This window comes from Puma concolor, chromosome A1 (genome assembly GCF_028749965.1).
Source record: "Puma concolor isolate L17-30 chromosome A1, mPumCon1.1.hap2, whole genome shotgun sequence".
NCBI lineage: Eukaryota > Metazoa > Chordata > Mammalia > Carnivora > Felidae > Puma > Puma concolor.
This window is the reverse complement of record NC_141667.1, coordinates 214,147,002-214,165,958: the sequence shown is the minus strand read 5'-3', so window position 1 is coordinate 214,165,958 and position 18,957 is coordinate 214,147,002. Positions and strand designations below refer to the sequence as shown.

The 18,957-nt window shown below is 42.7% G+C and overlaps 1 protein-coding gene across 1 annotated transcript in view; it reads right to left on the bottom strand.

The window, feature by feature from the left end:
• Positions 1-3,720, bottom strand: part of TNFSF11 (TNF superfamily member 11) — a 38,417-nt gene extending 34,697 nt beyond the window's left edge. Inside the window, exon 1 of the mRNA XM_086711499.1 lies at positions 3,299-3,720. Coding sequence (XP_086567625.1) covers positions 3,299-3,529 — 231 coding nt within the window. The 5' untranslated portion in view covers positions 3,530-3,720. The remainder of the gene's footprint in view (positions 1-3,298) is intronic.
• Positions 3,721-18,957: the final 15,237 nt, after the last annotated feature.

The following is an 18,957-nucleotide window of genomic DNA, read 5'->3' as shown; positions in this document are numbered from 1 at the left end:
TCATTTTTAACTATTCAATCATGAGTTGAGAATGGAAAAAACTTTTTAAACTCACTGTAATTTTTACACTCTTCTGGGCATTCTTCTCAAATGCATTTAAGGGCACCTGGGTGGCTCAGTCGGTTGAGCGTCCTACTCTTGATTTCAGTTCAGGTCATGATCTCGTGGTTGTAAGACTGAGCCCCTCATCAGGCTCAGTGCCGGCATGGAACCTGCTTAAGATTCTCTCTCTCTCTCTCTCTCTCTCCCTCTGCTCCTCCCCGCAACCCCCCGCCCCCCACACACACACACGTGCGCAAACTCTCACTTTCTCTCTCAAAATAAAATAAATACATAAAAAATAAAAATAAAAATAAATGCATTTAAAACTAAATTCTACTTTTTGCTTCTTGAGGAATTGCATAGCTACCCTGTCCCCACTTTAAACAAAAACAATAAAACTGGCTCCTTCTCATTTTTTACTGTAAACTGCAAACATGTTACTTGATACAAATGATTTCATTCTAATTCAGAGGTATTCAGAAACCCCAAGTCGTTGACACCCCCAACTTTAGTGGAAATAAAAAAAAATCTCTTATTTGGTACCAAGTTCTAACCTAAAGGAGCTGATATGAGTAAACACGTTAAATCAGTGACGGGTCAAACGGAGTCTATTCTCTTAGCTAGAACTTTGAAAGAAGGCCTCAGGCACACATAAAAGTAGGACGAATTGTAGAATGGACTCCACAAACCCATCACCCAGCTTCAACAATTATCAACCCATGGCCAATCTTTTCTCATCTGTAGGAAACCACTTCTCTACCCCTAAAGCTCCCCACTTATTATTTTGAAGCACATTCCAGACATCTTAGCACTTCACTTGTAACTATTTCAGAATGTATCTCTAAATAATCAGAACTCCTTTAGGTATCAGAGGTAGATACTATAACTCAGTAACTTCTTTCCTAAAGAAGATGCCCCTTTAAAAATGCAGTACAGGGGTGACTGGGTGGCTCAGTCAGTTGAGAGTTAGACTTTGGTTCAGGTCATGATCTCACAGTTCCTGAGTTCAAGCCCTGCATCAGGCTCACTGCTGTCAGCACAGAGACTGCTTCAGATCCTCTGTCCCCTCTCTCCTTGATCCTCCCCCACTCGTGTTCTCTCTCTCTCTCAAAAATAAATAAACATTTTTTAAAATGCAGTACAAAATGGGGTCCAGAGTAATGGTTAATATATTTTGCATAAGTCTTTAAAAAACCCCAATCTTTATGGCATTTAGGAAAACTGTACTTATGAAATCTGATGACATTAAATCTCCAAAATGAAAATTTTCTAGCTGGGCTTACTAATTTGCATGGTTTTGTTGTTTTTGTTTTGTTTTGGGAAAAATGGGGTTGAGAATTTCACTATCACCCATGTAATATCAAGACTGCTAAGTTATAATGAGCGACCATCAGACAGACCCTTTGGCCTGTCCAGACCATTGCCATTCTTACAGAAGCAGGTCACTCTTTTGTACATGGCCACACCCATCCATGGCTCCCGCCAATCTGAGCTGTTGCTGGTCCCTGAGCTCATTCATTGCCTACTGGTCTCTCAATGCTTAACACTCACTTCACCATTACTGCTACGAAAATGCCATGTCCCTAAGGTGATAGAGAAGATAAAACGTAGTAGACAACTTGTGCAGTCCCATCCTTTTTCTGAATCGTGCTGTCGTGTTTGACTAAGAATTTTAAGTCTTTTGTCAATAGGTCTCTCTAATGCCTGGCACCACGTGATGCACACAGTAGGTGGAGATTGTATGCTGAATTAAGGATTCTTAACACACACTCCACAGCATTTAATAGTCTCATCTGCAGTGTAGGTACTCAATATATACAGATTTTACATGTGGGGGTGGGGGGAGAAAACTGGATGGGAAAATGGGTCATTCTCCACTGTAGCATACTCTGATGAAAGAAAAAGCATTTTCCATCACTTCCCTATAGGTGGGTGTAATCTTTATAGCAAAAGTTGTGGGCTTTTTTTTTTTTTTTTAAGAAACAAATAATAGGTAAAGATTACTTGTATTAATATACAAATACAAGTGTCCTCAAGTATGGCTCATCGTATCTCCACCTTTGTTTTAGTAGGTAAATCAAACTAGCTCTATAAAACACAAAACAGTGGATAATGAATATTAAACAAAAATCCCAGGATTACAAATAATGGAGTTCAAGACTCTGGCACATGTCAAAACCCATACACTCCAAGCAATGCCATGTTTTGATGCGTCCCATTTGGTTTGGTAATCACCTTTGAATCTGAAAACCAATGAAGTCCAAACCCAACTCTCTTTTCCCATAAAAAAAAAAAAAAAAAAAAATGCACAGTCAGCCCTCCACTTCCTCTGAGAAAGAGTTCACAGCACCAGACAAGAACATTTGAATGAATCCAACCAACTGCACTGCAATTTCCAAGAAAACACAAGAGCATAAACCACCAGAAAGCATAATATTACAGATTTACCCCTTCCTTTCTACTATCTTTCACTGCAGTTCCCAGCCGTCTTTCTCATCTTTTAGAAGTTTAGTTGTCTGCTGGACTGTAGCGAGGCCGTATCAGGGGTGAGAACCTCACCACCATAACGCACCCCTGGCTTCCTTCTGCCGCCCACCTTAACGGGAAGGCACGTGACGCTCCCCTCTTCGTGCCCTCAGGCGCGAGCGGAGCCCGGGTCCCGCCACCAGGCTTCTCCGCCCATCTGGCGCCTTGGGCATCCCCCCCGGGGTGCTCCAGAGGCTGCCTGCGGTGCAAGCACCGCGACCTTCCGCTCTGCGCTCCCTTCCAGCCGAGCGGTCCGGAGCACACCTGCAAAGCAGCCAGCGCCGGGAACCAACCCCTCCAGGTGGTGGGCGGGAAGGGATAGGGTTGCGCTCATACCGCCCCCCCCCGGCCCCCGCCCCAAGTGGACGTAAGTCAATCCTTAGCTCCTAGTGAGAAATGCAAGGATTTGGGGTTGGGGTGGGTGGGGAGTGTGCAATCATCCATTAGAGGTTAGCAGCCAATGCTGCGTCGCGGGGGAAATTCAAACGCACCAGGTCGGGACGAGCGAGCCCACGCTCCGCTCCCTGCGGGGCCCAGGCGGGCGCGGAGACCCGAGGCCCGCGCGCCCGGCCCCGCGCCAGGCTGGCCCCGAGCGGGGCGCACCCTCTTTAGAGTCCCTTTCCCCGCCGGAACTTGCAAGGTCTGGGGAGCCGAGCCGACGGCCAGCCTCAGTTTCCCACCTGCGCGGAACGGACGAGGTGGGCGGGCCCCCGGGGAGGCGGGCACTCACCTGCGCTCTGAAGTAGAGGAACAGGGCGACGCTGCAGACCACCTGGCCCAGCCCCAGTCCCAGGAAGGCCACGAACATGGAGCGCGAGGCGGCGGCGGGCGGGTGCGGCGCGGGCGGCGCGGGCGGCGGCGGGGCGTGCAGGGGGCCCTCGTGCGGGGCGCCGGGGCCGCCGCCGCCCATCTCCTCCGAGCCGCGCAGGTACTTGGTGTAGTCTCGGCTGGCGCGGCGCATGGCGCTCGGCCCGCTGGCTGCGGCGCTCGCCTCCCTCGCTGGCTCCCTCCCTGGCTCCTCGGCCCGCGACCGAGCCTAAAGACGGCGCGGAGCCGGCGCGGGGCCAGGCGGGCCTCGACGTGCGGCGCTCAGAGCCGGGCGCTGCTCGGGGGGCGCGCGGGCGAGCGGGCTGGGCGCCCGGCTACCCCAACTCTTATAAACCGCTGGCGAGGGCTGGCCCCGGGAGCCAATCAGCCCCGGGCGAGGCTGCCTCTTCCACTCCCACCTCTGGCTCCCCTTCCTTCCTCTCTCCCTCCCTCGCTTTCTTACTCGCACTGAATGGCCTCCTCCCCATCACACACTGAGAGCATAAGGCTGTGGGTTGCTCCGGCGGTGCCGGACGCCCCTCGCCCATCCTCAGCTGCCCCTCAGGGCCGGGCCAGACGCAGATAGTGCCTCAGTTAAGGATAGAGGATAAGGTGACATCACACACATTGCTCTGGCAGTTAGCATCCCTGAGCTTCAGTTTCTGCTAGAGGATGTAGAAAGTTGGACTTGGTGATCTCTGAAGTCCCTTCCCCCTCCGCTCACCCCAAAAGAAATTCACCAAGGAATACCCTTGAGGATCCTGAGGGTAGAGCCTCTATCATGCTTCCAAATATAGGTTCCGAATTATTTTGGCAGCCTTAGAAAACCAGAGCTCCCGTCCCAGATCCCTGCTTCTGCACCCTCAAAAAGTGGTTTTGAGTAAGGCACGTTTTGAATGTGGGAGCAGAGAGCCTACAGGCACGGAGCCTGGCCTACAAAAGGGAACCGGTATGGAGAGAAGGGTAGGATCCAGTGCGCCTCGTATACAGGACCATGTATTACATTTCCACAGGGTTCGGCACGTGCCATTCCTACCGCGCGGTGGTTATTTCCCTTCAGGATCCTGAAGATAGGAGAGGCAGACACCAAGGTGTAAGGAACCCCGGGAGAGCTAATCCACCTGTGCCTCAGGAAAGATGAATGTTACACAAGGTTGAAGGTGTCGTTAAATGTTAGTTTCATTGCTAAAGAAAACTTCCCAGGGTTTTTGTAAAAGCCCCTATTTAGAATTGGGTGCCTTGGTGAGAAAATGAAAATATGGACTAGACTCACAGATTCTGAGGCATCTTCAGCAGAAGGTAAGAGAAGGAGGTGCTGGACAATTTAGACACCTACAAAAATTCCACATTTGTGGATGTTCTACAGCTCATTAATACTTTTTAGTTTTGTGTCCTCTTTACCGTTCTGCAACGGGCACTCCTATAGGCAAGATTTATCACAAATGACACATCTCTAAGTTATTAAAGCTTGTGATCTCAGGTGAACACTTAGAACTCAGCACATGTTGAGGTGCCTAGGTGGGTCAGTCGGTTAAGCATCCGACTTTGGCCCAGGTCCTGATCTTGTCATTCTGAGTTCGAGCCCCACGAGGATTCTGTGCAGACAGCTCGGAGCCTGGAGCCTGCTTCGGATTCTGTGTCTCCCTCTCTCTCTGCCCCTCCCCTGCTCACATTCTGCCTCTCTCTCTCTCTCAAAAATAAACATTAAAAAAAAAATTTAAACCCCGTATGTTCAAGAACTTTGTATTATTTACCTCTATATCCCCATTTCTTAGAACGTGGCCTAGCATATAGTAGGTGTGCAGTAAATGTGTCCCAGGTCCAAGCCACACTGGCTTACCTGATTGATCATGTCACCTAACAGGTCCCACTACCTCCAGACTTGCTGGCCCCTGAACACTTCTGTACCCACTGATCAGGATTTCCTTTTAAAGCAAAAAGATCTGTCATTTCCCTACTTCCAATCCTCTAATGGCTTCTAAGTGTCGTTGGTATAAAGTCTAAACTCTTGAGATTAAAAAAAACCTTACATGGTCCTTCACCGTCTGGCTCAAGACTCCTTTTCTACATCAGTTTCTTTTTTTTTTAATGTTTTTTTTAATGTTTAATTATTTTTGAGACAGAGAGAGACAGAGCATGAACGGGGGAGGGGCAGAGAGAGAGGGAAACACAGAACCGAAGGCAGGCTCCAGGCTCTGAGCCATCAGCCCAGAGCCCGACACAGGGCTGGAACTCACAGTCCACGAGATCGTGACCTGAGCTGAAGTCGGACCCTTAACCGACTGAGCCACCCAGGCGCCCCTCTACATCAGTTTCAAATACTACCCTTAGCTGTAGTGTACGTCTCTCTTTTCTCCCCATAGCTGGATGCCTCTCTTACTCATCCTTCCTTTTCCACAGTGTCATCTCTCTACTAGTCGTCTGTTCCTTCCCCTAAGCGGGGTCGGCTCCCTTTGTTTTATGCCCCCACAGCACCCTTAACCTCTCCTGTCATGACACTCGTGCACTTATTCACTCACTCCACAGATACCTTAGTGGGAGCCCACCATATACCACACACTAAGCTGGATCCCAGTGACAGAGTGATCAAGATAAATATGGAGCTTACAGTGTGGTGGGAAAGAAACAAATCATCAAATAATTAACTAAAACCCCGATGAGCGCTCTGAAGGCGAAGCGCAAGAATAATGAGAAGATTTTTGTAGATGGGGCAGGGAGGGGCGGCTAACCTATTCTGGAGAGTCCGAGCGGACTTCCTAGGCAAAGATAATGATTAAAACTAATCCCTGAATAATAGCTACCCAGGGAGAGAGTGGTCAGGGGGCTATCTGAGACAGAGGATGATTATGTTACCAAAATTATTTGTTTAATACATCTTCCCAATTGATCATGTCTGTCTTACTGTGAATTCATAAATATATTTATTATTACTTTAATGTATCGATTAACCAATTAATCTGTTACCCAAATTGCAAAATAATTAAGTCAAAGCCCAAGTAAACCAAGGTATTAGGAGATGGCAAGACAAAAACACTACTGAAGATGCAAGTGTAGGTCAGTACTCAGCTGAAAGAGCATGATGATTAGATCAGCATTTCTCAAACTGCATTTCCTGGTACCCCGGTGTATTACGATGAAAATCTTTTGGAGTCAAGGGGCAATTTATTGGTGCGCGTAGTTGAAAAATGTAACGTTAGGTTTAGATCCAGGCGTGATTGGACACACACCTGAATCCAGTGTCTTTCCCTTGAGGCCAGGGGATCAAGTTACCCCAACATGACCTATGGGCTGAGAACAGGGAAGAAATAACCCCCCAAAAGAAAACTAAAGTGCAAATATCAAAGACAAGGAATTGATACTGTGTTGCTGGGCAGGAAAAAAAGAGTGACTCACTGCCCGTGATGCTGCTAGGTCAGCAGTGTTCAAACTCTTTGGTCTCAGGACTCCTTTCTAGCTTTAAAGTTAATGAGGACACCAAAGGGCTTTTGTTCATTTGAATTATGTTTGTGAATATTTGGCATATTAGAAAACTAAACTGAGAGGTTTTTTTTTAACCTATTGGCATGTTAACACACTAGAGTTTTATTTTTAAAAAATAACCATTTAGGGGCACCTAGGTGGCTCAGTTGGTTGAGTGTCTGACTCTTGATTTCGGCTCAGGTCATGGTCTCACGGTTCATGGGATGGAGCCCCAAGTCAGGCTCCACGCTGACAACTAGAGTCTGTTTGGGGTTCTCTCTCTCCCTCTCTTTCTGCCCCTCCCCTGCTCTCAATCTTTCAAAATAAAGAACTAAACTTAAAAAAAATTATATTTTTTTAAGTAGGGAGAAAAGTGACACTGTTTTATATTTTTTCTTTTTTTTTTTTAAATTTTTTTTTAATGTTTATTTTTGAGACAGAGAGAGACAAAGCATGAATGGGGGAGGGGCAGAGAGAGAGGGAGACACAGAATCGGAAGCAGGCTCCAGGCTCGGAGCCATCAGCCCAGAGCCCGACGCGGGGCTTGAACTCAGGGACCGCGAGATCGTGACCTAGCTGAAGTCGGACGCCTAACCGACTGCGCCACCCAGGCGCCCCTGTTTTACATTTTTTCAAATGACATTGCTATTTGGCTTCATATATCCTCGTATCCATTTCAGTATTTAATTTGTCTTAATACTGAACACCAGACAGCCTCTAGAAAACTCCACTGTACCCTCTGGGCAGAACGAAAATGGAAAAGGACAATAATGCTGTACTGTTACTAGGAAATACTTCTGACTTCACAGAACCTCTGAGACAATCTCAGAGACTCTTAGGCATTCCCTAACCACACTCTAAAAATGGCACTCTAAAAAAAAAAAAAAACTAGATGTTGTGTTAGTTTGAACACAAAATTAGTTGGTTTTTATTTGATACAGATCTTATCAGTGGCAGTAATGTACAAAAGTATATTGTAAATCTCTAGAAAAGGGATTTGATATTCACTGATGTTCAAATTTTCTAATTTTTTTGGGGGGGGCGATGGGGTGGAGTGCTTTACGTATCAAGGGTTTAAGGACAAGATCTGGTAAAAGCTAGATGAGAGACACCTGTAGGATGCAAATGACTAATACAGTACCAATGGCCTAAGTGTCAGTTAAATCATCAGTAGGCAGAGAAACATACAGAGACTGATGGAACAAGAAAAGGAGAGACAAGAGACAAGACCATGGAGAATGTGGGTGACTGGCAAATTGGAGAAAAGCATCCCTATCCATTTTAAAGCACCGTGCTGGCCATACAAAGCATTCCCACAGACTTGTGGTTTTCAGTCCTTGCGAGGGCTTCGTGGAGCCCCCTTAAACTGGCTGATCAGTTAACTATCATGTTTATAGCCTCTTCTGGTTCCTACTTTTCTTTATGGCCTCTTTTCGCCTTCCAGCCTCACAATTTATGCCCCAGCAACACAGAATTACTTGTACCCTGCCATTTCTTACATCTATACCTTGGGTCATTCAGTCTTTTCTTCCAAGATTGACCTTCTCTGAACTTCTCATCTGACTACTGGCTTGTCTCAAACATTCAGCACAGGCCCCTTGTCTTTTTTTTTTTTTAATTTTTTTTTTCAACATTTATTTATTTTTGGGACAGAGAGAGACAGAGCATGAACGGCGGAGGGGCAGAGAGAGAGGGAGACACAGAATCGGAAACAGGCTCCAGGCTCTGAGCCATCAGCCCAGAGCCTGACGCGGGGCTCGAACTCACGGACCGCGAGATCGTGACCTGGCTGAAGTCAGACGCTTAACCGACTGCACCACCCAGGCGCCCCAGGCCCCTTGTCTTTATGAAGCTTTTCATGATACCTTCCACAGGTCAGGCACCACTTCATAATTCTTTGTTACACCGTGTGCATATGTTTATCATAGCTCTAAACTTCTTTTATAATCTTTCATTTATTTCTCTGTCTAACCTACTGGATCCTTAGCTCCTGAGGGAAGTTATTATCTTTGTATTCTTTGTATGCCTTCATACAGTGCTTAAAAAATGTTTTTAAAATGAATTAAGAAATAAAGAAAAGAATATGCAAGACAAATACTGTATGATTTCATTCATGTATGGAATTTAAGAAACAAAACAAATGAATGGAATGAAAAAGAGACAAAACTCAGACTCTTAACTACAGAGAACTAACTGGTGGTTGCCAGAGGGGATATCGGGGAGGGAAGGGGGGAGGATGTGTGAAATAGGTGACAGGGATCAAGGAGGGCACTTGTGAAGAGCTCCGGGTATTGTATAGAATTGTTGAATTACTATATTGTACACCGGAAATGGATATACACTGCATTTTAACTATACTGAAACTAAAAAATAATAATAAATAATAAAATTAATTAAAATGAAGAAAAGAATATGCAAACCGATTCTGGTATTCTCATAACAAAAGGCTGAACTGGGGAGAAGTCTGAGTGTTAAAGAGGAAAGTGCCCAAATAATGTCGCTCTCTAAATGTCTCTAAATACATTGGTAGCCTAAATACATTGGTAGCCTCTAAATACATTGGTAGCCTAATGCCTAATTAGATTAGGAAAACATACAACAAACTTAAAGGCATAATATGCCTGCATAATAATGAGGAATAAACATATGTATTTTTAATGCTAATGTTGTAAAATTTTAACATCAAACTTATAAAATTTAACACAACTCGAACTTGAGTAACTTTCACATTTTATGTAATTATATAGCAGCAGTTCTCAAAGTTTTATCTCAGGACCTTTTTACTCTTAAAAATCAGAAACTCCCCCAAAGGGTGAATTTTTTAATGTGAGTGATAACTATTAATATTTACCATATTAGATATCCAAACAGAGGCTTTTTTTTTTACTCTGTGGTGACAATCTGTAACATATTTTTTTTAATTTTTTTTTAAATGTTTATTTATTTTTGAGACAGAGAGAGACAGAGAGAGACAGAGCACGAATGGAGGAGGGGCAGAGAGAGAGGGAGACACAGAATCGGAAGCAGGCTCCAGGCTTTGAGCCGTCAGCCCAGAGCCTGACGCGGGGCTCAAATTCACGAACCGTGAGATCGTGACCTGAGCTGAAGTCGGACGCTCAACCGACTGAGCCACCCAGGCGCCCCAATCTGTAACATATTTTATGAAAAGTAACTATCATTTTAAAAATAAAAATATTGGTGAATAGGATTGCATTGTTTTTGTTTACAAATCTCTTTAATGGAAGACAACTGTATTCTACCTGCTTCTGTACTCACTCTGATGTGATACATTGTTTTTCTTGAAGTGTATAAAGAAAATATAGCCTCATGAAAACATATAGTTAGAAAAGGGAGGAGTATTTTTTTTTTATTTTTTTTAACGTTTATTTATTTTTGAAAGAGAGAGAGACAGGGTGCGAGTAGGGAAAGGGCAGAGAGAGAGAGAGAGAGACACAGAATCGGAAGCAGGCTTCAGGCTCTGAGCTGTCAGCACAGAGCCCAACGTGGGGCTCAAACTCACGAACCGAGATCATGACCTGAGCAGAAGTCGGACACCCAACCAACTGAGCCACCCAGGCGCCCCAAGGGAGGAGTATTTTAATTGAATTTCCTGATAATTGTGGATTTCTCCTTTTCTACTACACCAAAACTCAATAAGTAGTCTCTTTTTTAGACATTATTTGCACCGTGACATTGAAACCCTTCGGTGGTTTTCTTCCTCCATTACAATAACATCCATCGGACATACCTTTTTGTTCGGAGGCATCTCTTCCCCAGGGATGACTTTGTAATATCAGGCATGGTCATTTGGAAAATATCCACTCACTGAATGCCACGGATCTCCCCAATGTTTCCATATTTCATTATATAATACTCCAAACCTACATTCAACTATGATCACCACTGATCTTTTAAGGATAGTTTTTAGTATCGGGAAGTTGTTAGGTTCACAGTGGCAGGTAAGAATTTTTGAAAATACTGCTAGAGAGAGAGATTTGCAATAAGCACAGAGCAAATATTTAGCCTTCAAGATATTTGAAACAAGAGCTGCACTGAAACTAAGGCCTCAACCCAGCTGAATTAAAAAAAAATTTTTTTAACATGTATTTATTATTGAGAGAGAGACACAGAGTGTGAGCAGGGGAGGGTAGAGAGCAGGGGAGACATAGAATCTGAAGTAGGCTCCAGGCTCTGAGCTGTCAGCAAAGAGCCTGATGCGAGGCTCGAACTCACAAACTGCAAGATCCTGACCTGAGCCAAAGTCGGTCGCTTAACCAACTGAGCCACCCAGGTGCCCTATCCCAGCTCAATTTTTGATTGAAGTCCTCTTCAGCTTAGCTGCATAGTAATATCTACATTAGTTGCTTTATACATAATGCCTGTTACACAATTTAAAAAATTACTTGACATAATAGGAAGCTGGAATGTGTGGTTCATAATCAAGAGGGGGATAAACACTCAACAGAAGCAGATGAACAGATGACCAAAATACTGAAAATAGGCAAGAATTTTTAAATAACTATAATAAGTACAGTAAAGAACATAGAGGAGAGGGTAAAGAAAATAAATAAAAATAATTTCAGGCAGAGAAATGGATGGTTTAAAAATAATAAAATGAATATTCTAGAAAATAAAAATAAGATATATGAAATTAGGAAATTGTTGGATGAGCTTAATAGCAGACTAGATACAAAAAAGAAAAAAAATGGATCAATGAATTCAAAGTCTGTTCAACAGAAAATTTCCAAACTGAGGTACATAAAGGAAAAATAATTAGAAAACAAAACAATATGCCATCAGAAATATATGGAACATTATCAAATGGTCTAACATATGTGTAATTGGAGTTCCAGGAAAAAAAAGAATAGGGGAAAAACAACATATGAGGAGATTATGTTGAGAATTTTCCTAACTGAATAAAGACATCAACTCATGGATTGAAAAAGTCAGAACATCCCAAACAGGATATATACAAAGAAATCCACATTTAGGCACACCACAACCAAACTGCTGAAACTGAAAGACAAAGAAAAAACCTTAAAACCACTCAGTAATCCATATTTTTATTTTCCTTTTCCCTGGAAGTCTCAGATAAGTGTCATAATTTCTTCGTTAACACTTACATAATAAAAAGTTCCCCCGGGCACTTTGGTCCTGAGAACACACTCGTTGGCTAATTAAATGAAGGAATTAGTTCAATAATAATAATAAAGAAATTGATTCCATTTAAAGTTAAATCTTCCCTCCCACAGATTAGGACTATCAGTCTAGAAACTTGACCATGGCCTAAAGGGTGTGTTGTGTGGGTGGGGTAGAGTTGGGAGTGGCAAAGAATAGGAAACCTGGGCCGGTGCTCTTTGGGTTTGGTGAATGATTATTCAAAGCTGGTTATTTCATGGCGCACTTTCATATTTCCTTGAAAAACTTCCCACCAAAACCAGCTGACTGAAGGTTCCTCTCCTTTAGATAACTACCCCCTCAGTTTCTGCAGCTATTAGTATATCCCTTTTTCTTTCTTCTGGCCACAGTCTGCCTCTGGCTGGGAGCCCTCTTGGATGAAATCTCTTTGAATATTATCCTCAGGCTGTCTCCTCCTTGGCTGCCCACATCTTGTCCCCAGTACACACTTCTGTCTTGTTGTCAACGAAAACACATTTTGCTCCCAAAACAGCTTCTTCTGAGCTCTGCCATCAGACAGGCAGTTCCAGCCACAAGCATTTACTTTTAGTCCTTCTTAGACATTCGAGAAATCCTCGTCTCTGCCATCTCAAACTTCAGAACAAATATCAAGCTCTCCAACTGGTCCCTCTCAAAGTCTTTCTCATAAATTCTCCCAACGAGCCATCCCTCGATTACTTCATCCTCTGTCACTTATATCTTTAATCTGGTTTCCAGATTCCTTCTCTGCAAGGATCTTCTGTGAACTATGGGAGTCCTTGCCGCCTAGTATTTGGTCCCATTTTAGCATGCTGTTACTCAAGGAAACAGCCACTTACCATATAGTGTAATTAGTAAAATGTGCTCTGGGAGCACAGAAGAAAAGCTCTTAACCTAGACTAGGGAGTCAAGGAAGGACTTTTTTGGAGGACACCATATTTAAGATGAGACTTGTGGTATTGAGTAATAGCTTTAAAAACTAGTGGGAAGAAACACATATAAAGGCCCAGAAGCAAAACAGGATGCATTCAAGGAACTGCAAGAAGTTCAGAAGAGCTTGGTCAGAGCGTGAGGAAAGAATGGATAAAGACAAGACTAGAACAATAGGCAGAGATTAAATCACCAAGCTTGCCAGTCATGATAAAAATTTGAATTTTATTCTAAGAGCAAGAGAGAGTCCTTGAAAGTTGTTTCCCCCTCAGAGAAATGGCACATTCTGATTTGCAATTTAGACGTTTCCCTTTCAGTGTGGAGCATGAGTTTGGAAGGAGATGGACAGAGCTGTCCTGGAGGCAGGGAGCTGGCCACTGGACCGTGGCCAGAAAAAGGCAAGAAACAACCACAGTTGGGGCAGAAGTGGTGGAGAGAAGTGATGGTCCCAGAAGCATTTAGGAAGTGGAGTGCTTTGGGTGGGGTGGCTGACTGGCTGTGGAGGGTGAGGAAGGGGAAGGAGTCCATGATGCCCCACAGGTGTTCATTTTCTGCAGCTGAGGGGTGACCTTTGCTAAAATGGAGAAGGAGTAGGTTGGACACGCTCCAGGTCATACCGTAGGCCCGAGTGCACCTGCGATGTTTTCTCTGCCTTTTCTCTTTACTCTGTTGACTCTTACTCAACTTTCGAGTCTCAACCCAGGTGATATCTCCTCCTGGCTTTCCCCCGAATCCTTAGATTTTTCTAAAAGTATCTCTACTCTTATCCCTCACTCCCCTTTAAGCTGTCCCTTTCTTCATTACAGTGATTTCATCTGTTTGTAAGTGAGTGTCTTCCCAGGAGACCATGAGAGACTTGAGAACATTATTTTTTTCATTATTGTGCCCTCATCACCCAGCAAAAGTCCCGGGACACATTAGGCACTTAATCAGTGTCATTGAATAAAGTGCGCCCTCTGGAATCTTAAAACTTTGAAACAGCAACACAGATGCAAAAATGTGTATGATGAGATGTTTCTGAGCAAATACATTTCAGAAATGACCGGTAGGGCAGATATCATCATCACCACCACCACAACAAACATGTATGGAACACTCATGTGCAAACAGGCACTATTAGCCTTCTTGGAAAGGTAGAACAAAAAGACTAAAAACTACGGATACTCAAATGGGTCTTTGTTCAAACTAGTGTGGATTGAATGCCTGAAAAAATGTCACACCCATTCTGACTATAGATCTTATGTTCTTTGTTACACTCATAAAACAGTACATAGGTTTTGTCTAAGGTCCCCATGCAAAACAGGATAGAAATCAGTTATTATTTAACATGCATGCACCCATGCTGTATTATAGAGTGAAAAGTTTAGAAATCTGTCCTAAAAACAGTTAGGGACTGTTTAAAACAGGGACTTTGGGGCCATATATCCTCTGATTAAATCCAAGCTTTCCACTCACTGGCTGGGTGGCCCATTAGGTCAGTTAAAGAATTAGTTAGGTCAGTTAAAGAATAAAGAGAGCAGCATCTACCTTATGGGTTGTAATGAATACAATCAGAGTCCTTGCATACAAATTTTTAGAACGGTGCTTAATCTATGCATGTTACGTTCTTCTAGTTCTTATTAGCCATTCAGATTTCTGGCAACATCTACGCACTTTACTTAGCGGCAGTAACGAGAAAGCTTAGATGAATAGCCATGTCAGATTCTCATCTTTAAACAAATCCAGTGTGCCGGAAAAGAGACAGAAGAATTGAAACCACGGTATCTCCCCTCCGGTAAAGAGTATCCGACTGCAGCTGGAGGTACTCAGGGAGCACAGTCGGAGGAATGACCAAACAAGGAAGGAACACACAGTAGAGTGGCTTGAGGGTCACACAGCAGCATGGCTGTGACATTGCACGGCCAGTGCACCTGAGTGGTGCAATGACCCGGTGTTGCAAACACCATATTGCTGGCAATGCCGACACCTTTAGGAAAAGCTGGAGCGCATCAGTATGTCCTGCTTACTCAAGCAGAGATACCCTGCAAAAGTACTTCTATCAGGACCGATTATAATTCTCAAGGTGTCGGTGTTACAAAAGGTAAAGATAATTCTTCATCTGGAAAATTTGCTCATTTTTCGATAGTTCAAATATTTGGGAGAAAGAAAATCACTGAGAAATGTTTCGCCATTGGCAAAGAAGTCAGTAATTTGGCTGTGTTATTACCTCCAAACTTAATTTTTAAATTGTTCTTATTATCATACTGTGGGACAAGCGGGCAGGTGACACCATAGCCTCATTTTATTTTTGACATCTGCATTTACATGGGACATTTACTCCTTCTATACAAATTGCAGGGGAAATTGTGTGACTCCTCTGCAAAGGCATTTGTAAGAATATGGAATCCCTTAATATTTTCAAAGAGCCTTGTACTAAATTATACCAACCATGTTGGACCAGGGGGAATTCACTGATAAAATCCACTGCCTGGAAAGGCAAATATTCGTTGTCGGAATTTTTAAGCCCAACATAGATAGAGGCTTAGTGGAGATGTTGTAGAGTAGATTAATTATCAGATGGGTAGTTAATCTAGGTAATTTTTAAGGTTGTTTCCAGTCCTGAGATATAAATCAGCAACCTTAACTGGCCTTTCCAGATGTCATAGGCAGCAGTTTGCAAAATGCTTTCGAATGAAAAATATTCCATATGAAACCATGTGTGTTTGTTCATTATCTACATCGGCACTGTCCGATAGAACATTCTGCCGTGATGGGAACATCCTATACTCGTGTTGTGCAATATAGTAGCCATTAGGCACGTACAGCTATGGAACACTTAAAGTATGGGTAATGTAGCTAGAGAACTAAATTTCCTCAGTCCATCAGTGACTGAGGTTGGTGACTCCCATACTGGAAAGCACCCATCTATATGCACTTTTCTTTATTCCCAATTTATATCTGCTTATTAGTGTTTTCCATTTAAAACATTGTTTCACAGAAACAGGATCAATGTTGCCTAGTGTTGCAGACTTCAGAGGTAGCCTAAGTGAGTAGAGCTCTTGATAGAGCTGAGAAGAAATTTCAGTTTCACTCCGATCCCAGAGCCTAGCTCAGTGCCTGGCCCAGAGTAGCTGTCAACAAATAGTATGCAAATTTGTTTGAATTCCTTGAATCTCTTAATTCGAAGTCATTCACTTCACTCAATCTCACAGGCTTCTTTTAAAAATAGTGGCAGTTTTTTATTTCATCTTCACTGTGCCAGAAGTCCGAGGATAATAAAAGTTCAAGAACTTCATGAACCAGCTCAGCACATGAACTCAGAGATTAGTCAACAGCTTAAACAAACAAGGCTGGCCAGCTGGTCCCTGCTCTATTTTACCACAGTCTGGGGGCAGGGACAAAAGACATTTAGGAGAGGACTTGTGAGTGTGGCTCTTGCCTCATCACCCATCCCCCTCATTCCCAACCCATCAGTTTAATCTGCAGAGCATTTGGTTGATGATAAGTGAGATGGCATCTGGTCCTGGAGACCCACAACTATGCTCAGGGACATCTCTCTCTATGGGACTCAGGTGAGCTCACGTCGTGCAGGGCCCCTCCCAGGGAGACAAGACCTGAGCCACAGGGGAGATGACTACGGCTGTATGGGCTCTCACTTTTTTGTTGTTGTTTAATGTCCAAGGGGGGCCGCTGTGCAATACCAAGAAGAGTTTAGACAAATAAACATGATCAGGACATACTATAATTAATGGGTTCCACCACACAGCCAAACTGCCCAGCTTCATAGTTTCAAACTATTTTGGATTCGCCATAAAAGTTTGCTTTTTCGGCAACTGCTCCGTTTAGAAAGAGAACAAGGTCCGATCTGGGTTGGGATTGAGGACATGGCTCCTTCAGTGCCTTCTGTAGGAGCAGAGACTTGCATGCAATGTTTGCTCATCGATTATTTCCACCCTCTCTCACTGGTGTAAAGAGTGAGGACCCCAGAGCTGCAGACATAAAGATTAGAGAATACGCCTGTGCCAGAATCTGCCACAGTCAGAAATAAGTAGACTTTGTTATAGTTGAATTGTGTACCCCCCAAAACTCATATTTTTTGAAGTCTCAACCCCCAGAATCTCAGAATCTGACTGTATTTGGAGTTAGGGTCTTTACAGAGGTAATTAAGTTAGAACAAGGTCATTCACATGGACCCTAATCTGATATTACTAGGGTTCTTACAAGAGGAAATGTGGACCCAAACACATACAAAGAGAAGACAATGTGAAGACACAAGGGGAAGACTACCACCTACAAGAGAAGGAAAGAAGCCTGGAAAGAAGTCTTCCCCCAGGGCCTCCAGAAGGAACCAACCCTCCCAATATCTTGATCTTGGACTTCCAGCCTCCAGATGTGAGAAAACAAATGCCTGCCTTTTAAGCCACCCAGTCTATGGTACTTTGCTATCGCAGCCTTGGCAAACTAATATAGGTTTCTTCCAGCTCCTTCTCTGTAGGGCCAGACTTCTTAGAAAGAGTATGATGTCTTTGCCTGGTGTCTTCTTTTACCATCTAGAACATAGAGTGGAAAGAAACATAATGGCACTTCTCTGCCCCTGGTTGGAGCCATTTAACTTAGTTAAAACTAAGGAAAGCTGAATAAACTGTGGACTCTGATGAATAATATTGTACCGATGTTGATTCATTAATTATAACAGATGTATCAGACTAATATAAGATGTTAATAATAGGGGAAATTGAGCCAAGAGGCTTGTGGGAACTCCCTACTATCTTCTCAATTTTTCTGTAAATTTAATTAATTAATTAATTTATTTATTTTGAGAGAGAGAGAGAGAGAGAGAAAGTGAGCAGGAGTGGGGGAGGGGCAGACAGAAGAGAGGACAAAAGAGAATCCCAAGCAGGCTCCCCACTGTCAACACAGAGTCTGATATGGGGCTCAAACTCATGAACAGTGAGATCATGACCTGAGCTGAAATCAAGAGTCGGATGCTTAACTGGCTGAGCCACCTAAGCACGCCTCAATTTTTCTGTAAATTTAAAACTGTTCTAAAAATAAAGTCTATTTGCCATAAAAAGTTATTTTTTATAATTAACCCAATCCGTCCACTGTAACTTTAATTAATTTTCAATATTTTTAATTATATTTTAATTTAATATACAATCAATGTGTGTCTATATAAAATGTATTAAAACATAAAATATTAAAATGAATATTAAATAAAGATTAAATTTTATATATTAAAATATTACAATATGATGAAAATCACTGTAAACAATAGCATATGACTCCCTGTATATATTTATGTAAACATGTTTATATTATTTATATTGCACTGTACATGCACATTTTGTCCTTTTTTTCTACTTGATATTGTTCTAATATTCCTCCTCATCAACCTTACAAGTAAAGGTTTGACTATTTTTTTAGTTATCATGTTTATTTTAACATGCACAGTTATTTGGTAACACTGAAAATAAATCATTAAGCTTTGATTTTAAATTACAAATTATTTGTGCCTCAGATAGCTTTGTCCTATCCTTAAAACCCACCCAGTTGCTAAAGTTCCTGGGGTGAAGTTCAAAGGTAGAAAGAAGTAGGGTTCCAGAGATGAAGCCTGTGTTAAATATATCAATTTTTTCTTTAACTTATGAATTTAGTGGTTTGTTCTTTAGGGACATAGAATAGCATGGTCTCAAAAAAGCCACAACAAAGTGTCCTACTTTCCACTTTAATGGATGTACCCCATAATTTACTTAGCCAGTACCCATTGCTAGACATTAAAATTGTTTCCAACTTTTGGCTCTCATATACAATAATATGATGAACTTTACTGGCTATGGAACTTTTGCTGATTTCCGTGTTATATCATTCAGCTATATTCCTAGAAGAACTACCAGATGAAAAGGTAGATTTTTAAGGCTCTTGATTCATATATTAAGCTATAATTTATAATCCTTCAGCCAACACCATCTTCAAAGAGCATAACCTTTCATAATCTTAAAGTGTGCCATTCAACTTCCTCCTAACCAAATTCAGTAACTTCAGTTTCTTTGAGCT